This window comes from Podarcis pityusensis (assembly GCF_964106645.2).
Source record: "Podarcis pityusensis genome assembly, chromosome: 8".
Lineage (NCBI taxonomy): Eukaryota > Metazoa > Chordata > Lepidosauria > Squamata > Lacertidae > Podarcis > Podarcis pityusensis.
This window is the reverse complement of record NC_138033.1, coordinates 1,960,421-1,980,207: the sequence shown is the minus strand read 5'-3', so window position 1 is coordinate 1,980,207 and position 19,787 is coordinate 1,960,421. Positions and strand designations below refer to the sequence as shown.

General features: G+C 45.6%; 1 protein-coding gene across 2 annotated transcripts in view; it reads left to right on the top strand.

Annotated features, from left to right (window-relative positions):
* Positions 1–19,787, top strand: part of DLL3 (delta like canonical Notch ligand 3) — a 157,342-nt gene that overhangs the window by 97,231 nt on the left and 40,324 nt on the right. For both annotated transcript variants that reach the window (XM_081018900.1, XM_081018899.1), the window contains one exon: positions 5,431–6,082. In XM_081018900.1, the coding sequence (XP_080875026.1) occupies positions 5,431–6,082 (652 nt within the window). The remainder of the gene's footprint in view (positions 1–5,430; positions 6,083–19,787) is intronic.

Below are 19,787 nucleotides of genomic sequence, written 5' to 3'. Positions count from 1 at the left end.
TTGCTGGAGTATACTGTTCGCTCTTTCTGCTTGCCCGTTGGTTTCCGGGTGTCTCGCCGTCGAGAAGCCCACTTCGACCTGTAGCAAGCTCATGAGCTTCCTCCAGAACCGGGAAGTAAATTGTTTCCCGCGGTCGGAGATAACCCTCGAGGGAGTCCCATGCAACCTGAAGATGTGATCTACAAACAACCTGGCTGTTTCCTCTGCTGTAACCGCATGTGAGCAGGCTATAAAATGGCACATTTTTGTCAGTAAATCGACCACTACCATGACTGCTGTTTTTCCCCAGGACTTGGGCAGATCGGTCATAAAATCAATGGACACCACCTCCTAGGGTTTTCCCGGCATGGGTAAGGGTTCCAGTAATCCTGCGGGGGCAGCCCGCTCCCCCTTTGCCCTTTGGCAGCGGTCGCAACCCCGTACATATTCCCGTACATCCTCCCTCACCCTGGGCCACCAGAACTGCCTGGTGACAAGCATCATGGTTTTGTGCTGTCCAAAGTGTCCAGCTGTGGGGTTGTCATGGAGTTGTTTGAGTACCTTCCCCCGTAGGGTCTCCCCCGGTACATACAGCGCCCCCTTATAGTACAGCACCCCTTCCTTCTCCTCAAACCCTCCCTGGGTTTCTCTTCCATCTCGGATTTCCCGGATTTTAGTTTGTGCGAACACGTCGTTTCTAGTGAGTCCGGCCAGTTCTCGTTTCCCCACCAAGATTCCCCCACACACCCACCGGTCCTCGGGGATCACGTGACGTATCTCCGGCGGCCCCTCTCCTTCCCAGTACTCTGGCTTCCTGGAGAGAGCATCTGCTCTCACATTTTCCTCCCCTGGTACGTATCGGATTTCGAAGGAAAACTTGGAGAACTCCTGTGCCCATCGAATCTGTCTCTGGTTGAGTACTCGTGCGGTCCTCCAGTATTCCAAGTTCTTGTGATCTGTACAAACCTGGATCTTGTGCTGCGCCCCTATTAGTAGATGGCGCCACCGACGAAACGCCGCATAGATCGCAAGCAGTTCACGGTCATACACAGTATAGTTTTGCTCCGATTTGCTCAGCTTTCGCGAGAAAAAGGCACACGGCTTTCATTCCTGCTTGTTCCTCCCTGGCTGCAAAAGAACCGCCCCAATGGCTCTGTCGGATGCGTCGGTCTCTAGCCTCATGGGTTTCCCCAGATCCACGTGCAGGAGCTGCTCTTCCGATGCGAACGCCTTCTTCAGTCTTTCAAAGGACTGCTGGGCTCCCTCTGTCCAGACGAACTTCCTTTTGCTACTGAGACAATCTGTGATGGGCGCTGTCAAGTGGGCGAAGTTCTTGATGAACTTCCTGTAGAAGTTGCTGAACCCTAGGAACCTCTGCACGTCATTCCGGGTTTTGGGAGCCTTCCACTCCAGCACTGCCTGCACCTTGCTTGGGTCCATCGCTAGGCCTTTGTCTGACAACCTGTACCCCAGAAACTCGACTTCTCCGGCGTGAAACTGACATTTTTCCAGTTTGACCCACAACTGGTGCTTCTGCAGTCGTTTTAGCACTTCCCTGACGTCCCTGACATGTTGCTCCTCATTGTCCGAATAGATTAAGACGTCGTCCAAGAAGGCTACGCAGTTCTTGTACAGCAGGGACCCCAGCACGTGGTGCATGAATGCTTGAAAACAGGCGGAGCCCGACTGTAATCCAAAAGGCATAACTAGGTACTCAAAGGCCCCTAGGGGTGTGAACATTGTGGTCTTCCATTCGTCCCCTTCCCTCATCCTAATCAAATTGTATGCTCCCCTAAGGTCCAGCTTGGTAAAAATTTTCCCTTGCCTCACCCGTGTTAAAATGTCGTCAATCCTGGGCATTGGGAAGGTCACGGGTTCCGACACCAAATTGACGGCCCTATAGTCCACAACGAGCCTGGGTTTATTTGTGTCCTTTTTGTTCACAAAGAACACCAGACTGCCCCCCACCGCTTTCGATTCTCTTATGAAGCCTCTTTTCAGGTTCTTGTCAATAAATTCCCACAACTCCTTCATCTCCCTGTCCGACATGGCATACAGTTTACCCACCGGCAGCTGCGCCCCCGGGAGCAAGTTGATTTGGCAGTCAAAGGGCCTATGGGGGGGTAGTCTATCCGCCTCCTTCTCGCTGAAGACCTCCTGCAGGTCAGCATATTGTGGTGGCACCTCCCCTTTCCGCTCCACAGCTATCCCAGCCACCCTGGCCACGGTCATTCTTGGGGTTTCCCCCCCTAGACAGTGTTCCAAACAGTAAGCGGACCCAAAGGTGACCATCCTCTGATGCCACGCCACCACTGGATCATGTTGTGCTAGCCAGCTCATCCCTAATATTATTGGGGGCCCTGCCAGTGAGGCTACGTGAAAGGCGATGGTCTCCGAGTGCCTGGAAACCCTCATTCTCATTGGTGGGGTCTGGTGTGTCACTTCCCCTCCCAGCAGCTCTCTGCCATCAATGGTGGTTACTTGCAAGGGGAAATCTAAGGGCAGCAGGTGGAGCTGGTGCTCTAGTGCAAAGTCCTTGCTGAAGAAATTGCAGGAACTGCCTGAATCCAACAGCCCTTTCACCTTGACTGGGTGCCCATTCGGGAGTTCTAGCACCACTTCTATAGCTATAGCCGCCCTGGGGGGGTCTGGTTGGGGCACTTCTATTGGTTGCTGGCCTGGCTGCTGTGCCCGCTGAGTGGCAGCCAAGCGTTGTCGTTTCCCGGCTCCTTTTCTTTTTCCACCTCCTCCTCACCCCCTGCAGCTCCCACCATTCCTTGCCAGGCCTTTCTTTGAGGGCAGACCCTGGCAAAATGTCCTGGCCGCTGGCAGAGGAAACACTTCTTATTAGTTTTCCAATCCTTTCCCTCCTTCTTGCGACCGTCGCTGGAGTTTGAAACCTCCCGCGCGCGCGCCCCATCTATTTCCATTGGCTCCGCCGGTGGGCAAGGCTGCCTTGGTATTTCAGGAATGCGGTAGTCATGGTAACGTTGCTCTCTCCCTTCCCGCTTCTCCTGAGCCCGCGCTTCCTGCCTTACACCAATCGCAAGCACAGCCTTGGTCAGCTGATCCATCGACTGCGGGCGGGGTGCGTGGGAAAGCTCGTCCTTCACCGTTGGGGACAACCCCTCCTCGAACAACATTTGAATGGGTTCAGAGTCCAGTTCCCACCCGAGCCGGTGAACTAACATGGCAAAGCGTGACCAGTAGTTTCTAACTGACTGGTGCCCCTGTTTACAGTTCATCAGTTCCCGCCGAGTCACACTTTGCTGCACATCACTGGAGTACATTGCGTCCATCGCCTGGAAAAAATTTCCTCAGGTCCTTCAAGGCGGCATTCTGCGTTGCCATTAGGGGCCTGATCCATTCCCTGGCCCCATCCTGCAGATGCCCAACAATATAAGCCACCCGCTCCCCGTCGTCTGCAAAATCATTCTGCTGCAGTTCCAAAGCGTACTCTATTTCCGTCCGGAACGCACTATAGTCCTGAGGCTTCCCTCCAAATTTGTGTACCAGTCCCGGTACCTTCCTTGCTATGGGGGTGGGTCTGACCTGTGCATCTTGAGCCCGCCTTTCGTCCAGCCGCGCCGTTAGAAGAGCCACATGCTGCTCCAAATCTCGGTTCCTCTCCACCAGATTTTGCACTCCTGCTGCTCCCTCCGTGGTGCCAGCTTCTCCGGTTTTGCTCATGATGCTGCCTGCCTGTCGCTGTGCACAAGCAACGTCAGGGACTGACGGATTGCTATAATGGTATGGGGTTGCTCGTGCGTAAGTTGCCGCCTCTCCTGGCTATGTTGCCTTGTTAAACCTTTCTGTCTGGACAGCCCTTCAATTCGTGGCTGCCTCAGTCGCTAGCAGAATCCGTCAGTGGGCGTTTCTTAATCCTTTTCCAACATAAAAGTTGTTTGACACCCAGTCTCCTCCTACTTTCTCTGCGCGGAAGTCTTCTGCGCAGGGAGGGCGTGGGTAACGGAGGACCAGTGCTCTCCCCGCTGGTGTCCGGTGAAGAGTCTGGGAGCCCTCTCGCCGATTCCCCCATCTGCCCCTCCTTATTCCTGGTGTTGCATTGAATTGCTTCCCCATCTGCTGAGCTGCCTCTCTCCCTGCTGGGCCCTTCTCCAGCATCATTAGAGAGCCTTCCCTCCACCTCTAGCTCCGATGTCAGTTCCCCGACAGCTTGGTGCCTGATTTTGCCTATGAGACTTCGAGGTTTCAGACCCCTCAAACTAGGAACAATATGAAAGTATACCCTATTGAGAATTCCCCAACTCCCTTTGCTTCCCTATACGCAGCCAGATGAGAAGACAGATGGTGCACACCAAGGTGTAAGGCTGCAAGCTAGGACTCGGTTCCCTTAAAGTTCTGCTAGCTCATGACTAAGAGGTGGTGCTTATGTACTCCTTATGGTCTCCTTACGGGGTCCTCGCCGTGGGATCACATTCATCCAGTGCTTTACCAACTGCGCTGGCTCCCGGTGGAGTACAGGGTCAGGTTTAAGGTGCTGGTTTTGACCTTTAAAGCCCTACGCGGCCTAGCACCCTCGTACCTACGGGACCGCCTCTCCTGGTATGTCCAACAGAGGACCCTTAAGGTCCACAAATGACAACATTTTGGAGGTCCCAGGTCACAAGGTGGTTAGGTTGGTCTCAAGTAGGGCCAGGGCCTTTTCAGTACTGGCTCCGACTTGGTGGAACGCTCTGTCACAAGAGACTAGGGCCCTGCGGGACTTGACAACTTTCCGCAGGGCCTTCAAGACGGAGCTGTTCCGTCTGGCCTTTGGTTTGGACTCAGTCTGACCCTTATGTTTCCCTCCCCTTATGGTTTTGACTTTTAAAATGAGGCTGCATTTTAAAATTGCAATTTAACCTGTATTTTAAATTGTTTTTTTCTTTTTCTTTTTATGTTTTTGCTGAAATTTTATTGGTGTTAGCCGCCCTGAGCCCGACTCTGACTGGGGAGGGCAGGGTATAAATACAATTATTTATTATTATTATTATTATTATTATTATTATTATTATTATTTTTACTCAACAGGCCTGTCTGGGTATCAAGGTGCTGGGCTTGGTTCGGTTACCTCCTTGTTACCTGGACTGTAACCTGATTTTTTCCCCCTGCTCTAACTATCAAGACTTCCTAGAAATTGAAATTTCATTTTTCATTTGATCCCTGGCCATTACCTCACAGCACAGCTCCCACAATTGCCTGGGAAGAGGGAATGTCCTTTTAAAGCTATGCAAATATATTCTCTGGTTTTTGGATGGGTTTATTGCTTTGCTTGATGTATCGTGCTTTAAGAGTGACTCGCTCTAAACATTTGCCTTGGGTTAGAAACGATGGCTTACTGCCTCAGTTGCCACAGGTGTCCGGGACTGAATAAACTAATTATTTGGCTGGTTTTCAGCCATTAACCTGCTTGCATGTCTCTGTAATTTCCTCTCCTTTCCTTTCCAGGTGGCCACTGTCTGGATCTGGGCCGCAGTGTGATCTGCAAATGCCGTCAGGGTTTTGCTGGCCCTCACTGCGAATTGAACATAGATGATTGCGCAGGAAACCCTTGCGCTAACGGAGGCACGTGCATCGATGGCCCCAACAGCTACACCTGCTCCTGCACCCTGGGCTATGGCGGAAAGGACTGTAGTACCCGCATGGACGCTTGTGGCTCCAACCCTTGCCTGAATAGTGGCACCTGCTACACCCACTTCTCGGGCCACGTCTGTGAGTGTTCGTCCGGCTACATGGGCTCCAGTTGTGAGTTCAAAGTTCAGGTTCCCACCCCTGTGAGCAGCCAGCGGGTGGCTGAAGGCCCTTTCCCCATTGCCCTGGCCGTTTCCTTTGCTCTGGGGATCATGACGTTGGTGCTCGCGGCATGTGCCGCCGTGGCTGTGCTTCGGCACATGAGGCAGGGGCGCAAAGCTGTGAAAAGCAGTGTCCGCAATGACCTAGCGACCATCAACAACCTCAAGGAGAGAGATGGCTTCCTCATCTCCCCCGGGCGCTTTAAGGTCTCGAACAAAGACAGCCGATTCAGTGGGGACCAGTTCAACTGCAAGAGGAAGTTGCTGGATCAGAGCCGTGAGTCTGTCTGCAAGAAGAAGCTGGAAAAGTAAGTGGTACCCATCTGTCCCATTTGCGCTCCTTCTGTTTGCTTGTAACTTGAAGACCGGGGTGAAGTTCTGGGGTAGGGTGCATGGGCAAATATTAGCTTTTCAACATCTTTATGCGCCCCCTCGCCCAGTTTGTCTGGAGTTTGGGCTGGGTTGCCATCAGTATTCTGATGACACCCAACTCTATCTGTTGATGGATGGCCATCCTGACTCGGCCCCAGACACACTGACCAGATGTTTGGAAGCTGTGGCTGGATGGTTACGTGGGAGCCGGTTGAAGCTAAATCCTTCGAAGACAGAGGTCCTGTGGCTGGGACAGGACGATATGGGATTGGGGGGCAACTCCCATCTCTTGCGGGGGTGCAATTAGTGCCAGCACCGTCCGTTAAGAGTTTGGGTGTAATCTTCGATACCTCCCTCTCCATGGAGGCGCAGATTGCAGCTACAACAAAGGCGGCATTTTTCCATCTCCGCCAAGCTAAGCAGTTGGCTCCTTACCTCTCTCGCCCTGACCTAGCCACTGTGATCCACGCAACGGTCACCTCCAGACTGGATTATTGTAACTCGCTCTACGTGGGGCTGCCCTTGAGACTGACCCAGAAACTCCAGAGGGTGCAGAATACCGCAGCGAGACTCCTTACGGGGTCCTCGCTGCGAGATCACATTCACCCGGTGCTATACCAGCTGCCCTGGCTCCCGGTGGAGTACAGGATCAGGTTTAAGGTGCTGGTTTTAACCTTCAAAGCCCTATACGGCCTAGGACCCTCGTACCTACGGGACCGCCTCTCCTGGTATGCCCCACAGAGAAACTTACGGTCTTCAAATAAAAACATCTTGAAGGTCCCAGGCCACAGAGAAGTTAGGCTGGCCTCAACTAGAGCCAGGGCTTTTTCGGTCGTGGCTCCGATCTGGTGGAACGCTCTGTCACAAGAGACTAGGGCCCTGCGGGACTTGACATCTTTCTGCAGGGCCTGCAAGATGGAGCTGTTCCGCCTGGCCTTTGGCCAGGGCACAGCCTGACTCCCTCCCTCGGCAATCTTCGCGGAGCTCTGGCCCAATGAGTGCCAGTGGCTTGAATTAATTAATTTTATAATGAATGATTTTAGAGTGTTGTTTGTGCTGTATTTTGTACTGTTTTATTGTTGTTAGCCGCCCTGAGCCAGGCTTCGGCTGGGGAGGGCGGGATATAAATAAAAATTATTATTATTATTATTATTATTATTATTAATAATAATAATAACGTATTTACAGGACCTCCTCTCCTGGTCTGCCCTGCAGAGGACCTTAAGGTCCATGAATAATCATAGTTTAGAGGTCCCAGGCCCCAAGGAAGTCAGATTATCCTCCACCAGGGCCAGGGCCTTTTCAGTGATGGCTCCGACCTGGTGGAATGCTCTGTCCCATGAGACCAGGGCCCTGCAGGATTTAACCTCCTTCTGCAGGGCCTGTAAGACAGAGCTATTCCGCCTGGCTTTCCATTTGAACTTAGCCTGATCTTTTATTCCCCATCCTTCCCTCCCCCTCCCCTTTTTATGAAGATTACCTGTTCTGGGACCCCACAGCTAATTCTCCCCTGGTCTCTTTGCTGGCCCAAATAGGACTAATTTAGCCAGCTAGTCCTGGTGATCATCTAATATTTATTGGATGGATTTTCCCCCTAAATTGATTTTTGATTTTATTGTTATTCACGTTTTATGCCGTATTTTATGCTGTTTTTTGTAGCATCAATTAAGTGTTTTAAATTTGTTGTTAGGCGCCCTGAGCCCGGTTTTCTGAACCGGGAAGGGTATAAAAAAAATAATTATTAGTATTATTATTATTTATTAATTGGGACTGGGCATTTCACTCATGTTACACCAGTGATTTATCATCTACACCAGTTTATCATCTACACCTAGTCCATTTCTGGGTCCACTTTAAAGTGCTGGTTTAAAACCTTTAATAGCTTGGGACTAGGATATCTGAGGGACGCGGGTGGCGCTGTGGGTTAAACCACAGAGCCTAGGACTTGCCGATCAGAAGGTCGGCAGTTTGAATTCTGTGACAGGGTGAGGAACCATTGCTTGGTCCCTGCTCCTGCCAACCTAGCAGTTCGAAAGCACGCCAGTGCAAGTAGATAAATAGGCACCGCTCCAGTGGGAAGGTAAACGGCATTTCTGTGCGCTGCTTCTGGTTTCGGTGTTCCGTTGCGCCAGAAGCGGCTTCTGAAAGACTGCCTTCCCCTGTATATACCTTATAAAGCCTTAAGATCTCTTCAGAGACAATTCTCCATGTGCCCCTTTCAAGTGAGGGAAAGTGGATGGCTGCTGAGCGGAGGGTCTTCTCAGCTGTGGAATAGCTCCCCCCCCCCCCCCGGGAGCCCTGGCTGTGCCTTTATCTGGTGCCATTCACCCAAGTCTTTTAAAACACTTGCATTAAAAAAGCAATGGTGTCGAAACTTGGACACTTTATTGAAGGCAGCCCTATTTAGGGAAATTTTTAATGTTCAATGTTTTATCGTGTTTTTAATATTCTGTTGGGAGCTGCCCAGAGTGGCTGGGGTATAATTTATTTGTTTGTTTGTTTATTTATTATTCTGAACTGCTACTTTGGGGCTTTATTCTCGTCTGATAGAATGAAAGATTTCTATTTCATTTGATTATTGCACTGCTTGTATTGCATTTTATTTCATGCTTCTGTGAGCTGTTTTCAGTAGTAGTGGAAGTAATTTAATTTAAAAGTCCATGTAGATTTGGCAGGTAAGTACAAGAAAACAACACTGTCCAAGCTAGTGATGCTCATAAGGCTGAGACATTGAGTTTATGCTAACGTGTTGGCTTATTGCAGTACATCTAAGAATATGTATATGTAGAAATCCTCATTTGCTTGTGAGATGATCCTGTGATTTCTTCAGGAAAAACCTATCTGAGTAGGATCCTAAAGGACTCAGAGCCTCATTCATGGAATTGTTCCAGGAAACTGCCATTTAGATCTACCTCTTCTCACTGTTTGTGTGTACATTTGTGGGTAAACAGAAAGGAAGTATGTTTTACAATGTTCATCTCAAATTTTTAAAAAAATCAGGTATTTCAGGATACTGTGTAAGGGAATAAATGCCTTTGCATTTTTAGTGCTTCTGGTGTGGGCTATATAAATTACACAGAGGAACAGCCCTGTAAGATGGACCACCATTCCATTAAACAGGCAAATAACCGTTGGCAACCATCTGCCTCAGCAAACAATGGAAGGCACCTTTGTGGGTGAAGTCAAACCATTGGAGGGTTACAGCGCCTGCTGTGGCTGTAGAGACCGATACAAGAGAGATATATTTTGTTGCCTCTGGGGCAGATGAAGGCGTCTGGTTGTGTTGCTGCAGATCCTCCAGGGCATTTCTGCGCTCCTCCCAGTGGTCATTCCTCCTGTGGTCACTGCTATGGATACACAACCTGACTGATTGTCTCCAGGCAATGTAGCTGTGACTTAAGAGCATCTGAACTGCCTTACCATACTGGATTTGGCAGTCATCTAGTCCAACACACTGTCTCCGACAGACAGCCTGTTGATGCTGGAAACTTGTGTGTGTGAAAGCAACTGCCTTCCCTTCTTGTTTGTACCCCAGTATTCAGCACTACTCCTGCCAACCTAGCAGTTCGAAAGCACGTCAAAGTGCAAGTAGATAAATAGGTACCGCTCTGGCGGGAAGGTAAACGGCGTTTCCGTGCACTGCTCTGGTTCGCCAGTAGCGGCTTAGTCCTGCTGGCCACATGACCCGGAAGCTGTACGCCGGCTCCCTCGGCCAATAAAGCGAGATGAGCGCCGCAACCCCAGAGTCGGCCACGACTGGACTGAATGGTCAGGGGTCCCTTTACCTTTACCTTTTATTCAGCACTACCTCTGAACACTCAAGTTCCATTTTTAGCCCTCATGATTAATAACAATCTATAAAGTCCATGATAAACAAATTCGGATCACTCTACTGGTCAACACCAAGTTTTGTAGCAATTAATTCTATAAGTTTATTTCTGCATAGTGAGAAGAAACATTTTATTTTGCTTTGTTCTGGATCAATTGCAAATCAGTTTCATTAGATGGCCCAGATCCCAGAGTCTTCATTTTCTCTTTCTCAGCAAGTGTTTTCTACCAGTAAAGATACAGTCACTGTGAAGATTTAGTTTTCCATGAATGTTTTATTGAAACCTTTCATCACACAATAAAAAGCCAAAGTAATCTAAATAAGAAAAACAAGAAAGGGGGGGGGAGGAAAGAAAAGGGAAAAAGAAGGGAGGAAACACAAAGTCCTCTCTCAAAGGTAGATCTTAACCCTTGGCTCACACCGAAGGGAGTGGACCTTCCCAGCTCTCACCAGGCAGGTTCTCTTTCTTCTCCCAGCCTAGAAGTTCTTCCCTTCCCCACTTCTCACACTGTCTTTCACCAGCCAACCATCGCCTTCATGTGCATACCCTCATTAACCCAGAGTTGTTGTTGTTGTTGTTGTTTAGTCGTTTAGTTGTGTCCGCCTCTCCGTGACCCCATGAACCAGAGCACGCCAGGCACTCCTGTCTTCATCATCATTTTCATCATTTTTTAATTTGTATACCGTCTTTCTATCTTACAATATTCAAGGCGGTTTACAAGCTGAAGAAACAAAAAATGTACATCTTATAACAATCTAATGCAGTACAGAAATGTGATAATAAAACTTTAAAATAGCCAACCTACATCAAAAAAAGTAATATTCAATAATCATTAGAATAGTATTAAATAATGATAACATATAAAAGTTAAACAGATATCCACTCAACAGGTACAATAAATAATTGCTAAACTATAATCAATAAAACAATGGCAAGCCACAGTACATAAAATAATACAATACAAATTGAGAAGCAGAGACTAGAGGGTGGGGCAAGGCAGGTGGAAAGAGGCCTTGCCTGATGGAGTCTCTCCCCTCACAGTTCTTCCTCCAGGACCAGCTTCCATTGCCTCCCACAGTTTGGTCAAACTCATGTTGGTTTCTTCGAGAACACTGTCCAGCCATCTCGTCCTCCGTCGTCCCCTTCTCCTTGTGCCCTCCATCTTTCCCAGCATCAGGGTCTTTTCCAGGGAGTCTTCTCATGAGGTGGCCAAAGTCTTGGAGCCTCAGCTTCAGGATCTGTCCTTCCAGTGAGCACTCAGGGCTGATTTCCTTCAGAATGGAGAGGTTGGATCTTCTTGCAGTCCATGGGACTCTCAAGAGTCTCCTCCAGCACCAGAATTCAAAAACATCCATTCTTCGGCGATCAGCCTTCTTTATGGTCCAGCTCTCAACCCTGAGTAGAGTACATTAAAGAACAAACCAAAGCATCAAAGAAAGCAAAGTAGATAAAAGAAGAAAAGGAAGATATAAAGATAATAAAAAAGGAAATTAAAAAGAGAAGAGAGAAATAAATAAAGATGACTTCTGATTTTCTGTCATATCTCAAAAGTAATTTTAAAAAGGGAGGTTTAGCCGACCTAGTGCTCTGAGTGCTAACCTACAGGGCTATTATGTGGTGTTTTGGGAACACTGGAGGTCCCTCACTCCAAGTCACTCACTCATTGCATCAGAAAATTTCCCAGTCTCTGGTGTGAAGAGTAGTTTTCTTCAGAGCACTCGAGGTTAATCTCTGATCTTCCTGTTTTCAAAGGGAGATTTTGATAACCAAGATCTTGACCATCATTAATCACCTCACAATTATCTCTGTCGATGGAGTGTTGGCAGTAGACAGTTTGCCACCCTCCTCCCAGAAGTTCAGTCTCCACAAAACTGTGAAGATGAGAGCATTACTTCCATTTCTTCCAGTCATCATTCATAGGACGTGCTTTGGTCTTTTCAGCATGTTTTTTTTAATAAGATAATTGCATGCCACCTTTTTACCTATAAAATCTCTTGAAATGACTCAGAAAAAACATTGTGGAAAAGCCTTTCTCAACAATTCTTAGTAAAATCCACCACGAAGGTAAATTAAACCAACACTATAAAATAGGCTAGTTATCAAATGCCCAGGAACATAAATCAGTTTTAAGTTATCATCTATAAGACAATAAAGTCATGCTAATAAAGATCTTGCCTGTGGAAAGTGGTGCCAGCACAGAAAAGTCTCTGTGCCCAGTTATTACCTGTCTAAGCACAGAAGGTTTCAGGACATTTGTGCTAGAAGATGACCTCGGAGAATGGGGCAGTGTCAGGATCCTGGAGGCTAGGGACCCTATGGAGAACCTTCCTACAACTGAAGACCTGGAAAAGCCCACAGTAGTCCTAACACAGCCTCAAGAACCACATCTCAGAGTTGATTTGCCTGCCTTCCAATTACCCTCTCAATCACCATGCCAAGCCCTGCCTTGATCTGAATTCTAATTAGGAGGAAGAAGCTATTCAGGTTTTGAATTCTGGTGCTGGAGGAGACTCTGGAGAGTCCCATGGACTGCAAGAAGATCAAACCTCTCCATTCTGAAGGAAATCAGCCCTGAGTGCTCACTGGAAGGACAGATCCTGAAGCTGAGGCTCCAAGACTTTGGCCACCTCATGAGAAGAGAAGACTCCCTGGAAAAGACCCTGATGCTGGGAAAGATGGAGGGCACAAGGAGAAGGGGACGGCGGAGGACGAGATGGTGGGACAGTGTTCTCGAAGCCACAAACATGAGTTTGACCAAACTGCGGGAGGCAGTGGAAGACAGGAGGGCCTGGTGTGCTCTGGTTCAGGGGGTCACAAAGAGGCGGACACGACTAAAGGACTAAACAACAACAACAACAACAACAACAAAAGCTATTCAGGATGAAGAATACCCAGCTGCAAGCAAAGACCAGAAGAGAACCAGATAGAGGAGGAGCTGGCAATGACTATATAGATGTGTCTTCTCTTGATCTTTTCTGGTTTAACAGTTCACTTCTGAGATAATGAATTTTCTTTTTATTTGCTCCAGCTCCAGATTTTAGTGGCTCACTCCTGCTCCAGCTCTGACTCTGGCTGCAGCTTCTACACCAGGTCTTAGTCATGGACAGGCAGATGGTCTTCTAGATATCATAGTCCCAATCGTCCATATCATGTTGGACTCCTAATTCCCGTCATCCCGAGCCAGCATGAGTAGTGGTCAGGGATGCTGGGAGTTGTGGCTCTTCAGACCTTCAGGTTCACCACCCCTAGTTTAGAACTTTAGAGTCAAAACCAGCCATTTGAATTGCACACAGAAAAAAGAAAGCAAATGAAGGTCTTTTTAATACAGTGCTGATTAAATGTTTTCCTTTCAACAAGTCGTACTTAACAACCTGGCTTCCATATTCTAAAAGGAGATCAAGCGGATCTGTACCCAAAAACTGGAAAAGCAAATATATTTGGGGCTGTTACACGGTTTAAAGAAGTCTTTGTTTATTAACCTACTTACAGGACAAAGCAGCAGTTCTGAAGCAAGAAACAGACATACTTTTTTAATATTGTACATTAAAATGTTGTACATCGCAGCCATCGTCTTAGACAAGGCATTCCTTTCTGTGTGAGAAAGAAGACCTTCTTGGTTGATTTATTCTTTTAAAGAATAAGAGTAATATGTTTAAAACATTGTTGCCCAAATATATTGCATATTTTTGGGTAAGTCTGTTTAACCAGAGCCCAAGAATGAGGCACCCGGATACCCTTTGCCTCCGCAGAAAGCCAAACATATCATAGGGTGTAGCCAAGGGGTTTTTTTTCTTGACATACTGCTCAGAATTTGTTTGGGGGGGGGACCACTAGCCCAAGTTCACATGCATATACTTGTTTATAAATTTTATCAAAGCTTTTTCAGCATCTAATGATAGAATACGAAAGTCATCTTTATTTTTATTTAAATTTATTAGATCAACCACTAAACTGCTATTGTCTGTAGCTTGCCTAGTTTTAATGAATCCTGCCTGGTCACTCTTTTTTAAAAAACACACACATTTTTAATGGTTTTTTCCACAAATACAATAGCCATCAAAAACTTATCCAGCAGTACAGCTAATGAGAGAGTTCATCCATTGTCTCTAGACATACACTTACAGATTTAACGTGCAAACATATTACTTAACGTAACCTCTCCACTGAGAATATTGAGCGGTTTGGTATGAGATCTTGATTTTGGTCATTAACATAGTTAAAGACAGGGGTCCACATTTCTTGGAAGGTGTCTCTATTCTTTATGCCTTTAATTGCCCCCCTGTATCTGGTGAGATGCTCACACATTGCTATATCCCAGATATTTTCCCTTATGTTCAGGGGTATTTTAGTCTGGTTCTTCCATTGCTGAGCTATCTCTAATCATGCTGTGGTCAGCAAGAAGCCTACTAGTTCACTGTGGCACAGGGGAGAGCTTAAGTCTATGTCCAAAGATAGTAGGGCTAAGGCAGGATTTGGAGAAAGGGTTTGGCCTGTAATTGCAGATATAATGGAGAATATTCCAAAAGTTTTTTATGTGAGGTCATTCCCACCAAACATGATTAATGAACCAAGTGACCCCATGGACCAGAGCACGCCAGGCCCTCCTGTCTTCCACTGCCTCCCGCAGTTTGGTCAAACTCATGCTGGTAGCTTCGAGAACACTGTCCAACCATCTCGTCCTCCGTCGTCCCCTTCTCCTTGTGCCCTCCATCTTTCCCAGCATCAGGGTAGTCACTCTTTATTATTGGCGATATCACTTGTTGTATTCTATTTGCCAAAATTGTTGTTAAAATCTTTATATCTATAGTAATTAGTAATATTGGACAATAAATGCATAGAGTATGGATCTTTCTCTGGTTTTGATATAATTGTGATATATGCGTAACATTAAAAAAAATGGGTATTAATATCAATTGGAGAGCTATATAATTCACCGGCTACTCCTCTAATACTGAGAATCAATGCCCTGTCTTTCTTTTGTTTTAAACAATTGGCAAGGTCTTGTCTGCTTTTTCACCATTTTCCCAATATGTCTGCAAGCATGAATTTTGTCTGTTGAGGTAGGGTATTATTTAATTCATACTTCTGTTTTGTATTTCTTTATATAAACGAATAGATGGATTTCTAACAATTTGTGCCCAAGATTTTTTCAACTACCGAACTTTTCAGTGTGTAAGACTATGTTTTTTTATGGAAAAATCATGTTCAAAATTAGGGGTCGTCTTATACATGGTAGTGCATTGTGGGGCTGTGGGTTGGAGATTGTTATTGGTGGCTGCTGCAAGGGCTGTTGTTGATTGGCTGTCGCTTCGGCAGTTGGCAATTGGCGATGGGATAGAGGATAGGTTGTTTTGTATACACGGAAAAGTACTTTAATATTCTCAGATGTTAAACCACATGTTTATGCCATGTTTTGAAAAGAAGGATTTCATGCACAGGATAATAGGTTGTGCAGTCAGATTTTCTAACATAGTTAGTATAAGATAGTGAGAATAATTATCTAAGACCAATGGATACATGGCCACCCTACAAATGGTATGAAATAATCATGCCATTGCAAGTGGGTACCACTTTGCTGTAATGGGTAGTGAGAGAATCCATAATTTTGCCAGGTTATAAAACTTATATAAATGGATAGTCAGCAAGAAAAAAAACACCCAAATATGCTGCATCATCTCTGTAACAGCTGTCTTCAAATATTTGAAGAACTACTCTATATCCACTTAATTGTTTTTTCTCTAGGCTCACCATGTTTTAGCTTGTGGTCTACCATTAATCCTAAATCATATTGTAAAGAGAAAAAAACCCTCTCTTCCCTTTTTGAAATCCTGCAGTTTTAAAAATATGTTTTTATTAAAGATTTATTTATTAAAGATTTTCCTAAATTACAAAACTACAGATCAGTTATATTCAATGTGAGACACTAATGTTATAGACAGTATATGGTTGGGGAATATGGGAAGGTCAGGAGGAGGAGGGGGGTAGTAAACTACTAAAATAGTTCTTTTACATAGTATATGTGGAAAGCTGTTGTCTTTGTCCATGGAGTTTTCTTGGCAGGGATACTGGAGTGGCTTGCCGGTTCCTGCTCCAGGTGGATCACGTTTGGTCAAAACTCTCCACTGTGACCTTGTCTATCTTGGGTGGCCCTGCATGGCATAGTTCATAGCTTCTCTGAGTTATTCAAGCCCCTTCGCCACGGCAAGGCAGACCCTGATGTTGGGAAAGATGGAGGGCACAAGGAGAAGGGGACGACAGAGGACAAGATGGTGGGACAGTGTTCTGGAAGCTACCAGCATGAGTTTGACCAAACTGCGGGAGGCAGTGGAAGACAGGAGGGCCTGGCGTGCTCTGGTCCAGGGGGTCACAAAGAGGCGGACACGACTAAACAACTAAACAACATTGTATCTCCTCTCGGTCTCCTCTTTTCCAGGCTAAACATACCCAACTCCCTCAACTCATAAGGTTTGGTTTCCAGGCTTTTGATCATCTTGGTCACACCCTCTGTACACATTCCAGCTTGTCAACAAACTTCTTAATTTGTGGCATCCATAACTAGACACAGTACTCTAGGTGTGTTCTGACCAAGGCATAATAGAGTGGTGCTGACTTCCCTTGATCAGGACACTAATCTTCAGTTGATACAAGTAAAATAGTACAGTGGTACCTCGGGTTACAAACGCTCCAGGTTACAAACTCCGCTAACCCAGAAGTAGTTACCTCGGGCTGCAAACTTAGCCCCAGGATGAGAACGGAAATCGTGCGCTGGCGGCAGTGGGAGGCCCCATTAGCGAAAGCGCACCTCAGGTTAAGAATGGTTTTGGGTTAAGAACGGACCTCCAGAACGAATTAAATTTGTAACCTGAGGTACCACTGTATTCATCTTTTTTGCTGCTGCATCACAATGTTGACTCATGTTAAGCTTGTGGTCTGCTAAGACCCCTAGATCCTTTTCAAATGTAGTACAGGCCAGCAAGGTTTCCCCCCTTTTATATTTGTGCAGCTGGTTCTTCCTGTCTAAGTGTAGAACCTTACTTTTCTCTCTGTTGAAATTCATTTTGTTAGTTTGGGCCTGGCTTTCCAACCTTAGGATGAGTTAGGGGTGAGCAGTGAGGTAGCCAAATTTGTTGCATGAGAAATTATTCAAGGAAGAAGAAAAATCAAAATTGTTTGTTTTCATAAGCTAGAATTCAGATGCCGTTTCTCCAAGCCTAGTCACTGAAACTCTATGTCAGGCATCCCCAAAATCAGCCCTCCAGCTGTTGTTGGACTGCAACTCCCATCATCCCTAGCCAACAGGACCCCAGTGGTCAGGGATGATGGGAATTGTAGTCCCAAAACATCTGGAGGGCTGAGTTTGGGGATGCCTGCTCTATGTCCTGCGGATTTAAAAAGCTACACTGGGCTTATTTTTAATTGGCATTCATGATGAAGTAAGACTTGGCATTCAAACTCGTTCATTTGGCACCTTTAGAACGATGATCTATTTCATCCAACTGTCTGTGTGACAAGTGATCAAGGTGGCCACTTACACATTGCCAAAAATGCAGAAATGCATCACCGAAAAGGAGGATAGGAGAACACAAACTTATTTTTAAAAATAAGATGATACTTTAAATGGATAGAATGCTTACTGTAATTTAAAAGAGAAAAACAGTGTGTCTCATTGTACTGGAGATGACTGTGACCAGGTGTTCTGTGTGCCTGCTTAGCCTTCTGCCCAGATATTAACTGTTTAAGGAGAACTTCAACAGCCCTCCTGTTCTCCCTTCTTAAGGTTCTTTATCTTGAAACTTAGGGCTTATCCACACTTCCACTGCTCCCTCCCTCCGCTCCCCTGGGGAAACTGCTCTTTAGTGCTCAATTGGGACAAACAGCAATTTGAATTTTCTTTGGATTCAGGTTTGCTCTGATTTTTTTTTTTACTAGATAGCTAGTTTTCCCTGGGAATGGAGCAGGGCAAGGGAGAAACTGGTCAGACCTGTGCCCTGGACTTGTGTGGAAGTGTGGATGAGTCCTTAAACTATGTAGACAGCCCTTCAGAGGACTGGCACTGTCCTTTGTAAAGTAGGACACATGGCCACACTACAAATGATATGAATATAATCGTGCCGTTGCAATAGCAGTTAGAGAATCCATAATTGTTGTAATGGGAAGTTAGAGAATCCATAATTTTGCTAGGTTATAAAACTGATATAAATGGATAGTTAGTTTAACACTATTTCAGGGTTTTTATTTTTTTTTTTTTTAAAGCAATTTATTAAATTTTACAATAAAAATAAACATGATAAACAATGTAACATTGATCTTAACATATTTTCACATTTTCTTTGGACTTCCTCACATCTCCCGCTCCCATTTTCATCGTTAAAACATTTTGTCAGCAATTTATCCTCTTATTTAAATTCTTATATCCCTTCTATATTTCCTAATCTTATAATTCTCAGAAGAAGCTAAATTTCACAGTCTTACTTATTTTCTTAAAAACTTCTAAATTTAGTGGTGCTCAGTTATTTTGATCTAGCATCTTATTTAACATTCACTCAAATTGCAATACTTTTGTAAATAGTTCTTAAATTTCTTCCAGTCCTCCTCAATCCTCTCTTCTCCCAGGTCACGGATTCTGCCGGTCATTTCAGCCAGTTCCATGTAGTCTATCAGTTGTATCTGCCATTCTTCCAGTGTGGGTAGATCTTGAGTTTTCCAGTGTTTTGCGAGAAGTATCCTTGCTGCTGTTGTTGCATACATAAAAAATGTCTGGTCCTTCTTTGCCACCCCTTGGCCGACAATACCCAAAAGGAAAGCCTCTGGTTTCTTAGTGAAGGTATATTTAAATACCTTTTTCAGTTCATTATAAATCGTTTCCCAGAACGCCTTCACTTTAGGGCAAGTCCACCAGAGGTGGAAGAACGTTCCGTCACACTCTTTGCATTTCCAACACTTATTATCAGACAGGTGGTAAATTTTAGCAAGTTTGACTGGGGTCATATACCATCTATAAATCATTTTCATTACATTTTCTTTCAGGGCGTTACATGCAGTAAATTTCAATCCATTACTCCACAACCTCTCCCAGTCCTCAAACATGATATTATGCCCAATATCCTGTGCCCACCTTATCATAGCCGATTTAACCGTTTCGTCTTGTGTATTCCATTTCAACAGCAAGTTATACATCCTTGAAAGTACCTTAATCTTTGGTTCTAACAATTCTGTTTCTAATTTCGATTTCTCCACCTGGAACCCTAGTTTCTTATCATTTTTAAAAACTTCTTTAATCTGAGCGTAATGTAACCAATCTCGCACTTTGTCTTTCATTTTCTCCAGACTCTGCAATTTCCAATTGTCTCCATCCTTTTCTAGTATTTCCCAATATTTTGGCCATTTAGCCTCCATACTGGGTCTTTTTCGGGCCTTGGCTTCCAAAGGTGAAAGCCACCTTGGTGTTTTATTTTCCAGCAAGTCTTTATATTTTGTCCAGACATTAAACAATGATTTTCTGACAATATGGTTCTTAAAGGCCTTATTTGCTTTAACCTTGTCATACCATAAATATGCATGCCATCCAAAGGTATTGTTGAACCCTTCCAAATCTAACACATCAGTGTCTTCAAGAAGTAGCCAGTCTTTTAGCCAGCAGAACGCTGCGGCTTCATAATACAACTTTAAGTCTGGCAGGGCAAAGCCCCCTCTTTGTTTTGCATCGGTTAATATCTTGAACTTAATTCTGGGCTTTTTGCCCTGCCAGACAAACTTAGAAATGTCTCTCTGCCACTTCTGAAAGCACTCCGTTTTGTCCAAAACCTGAAGT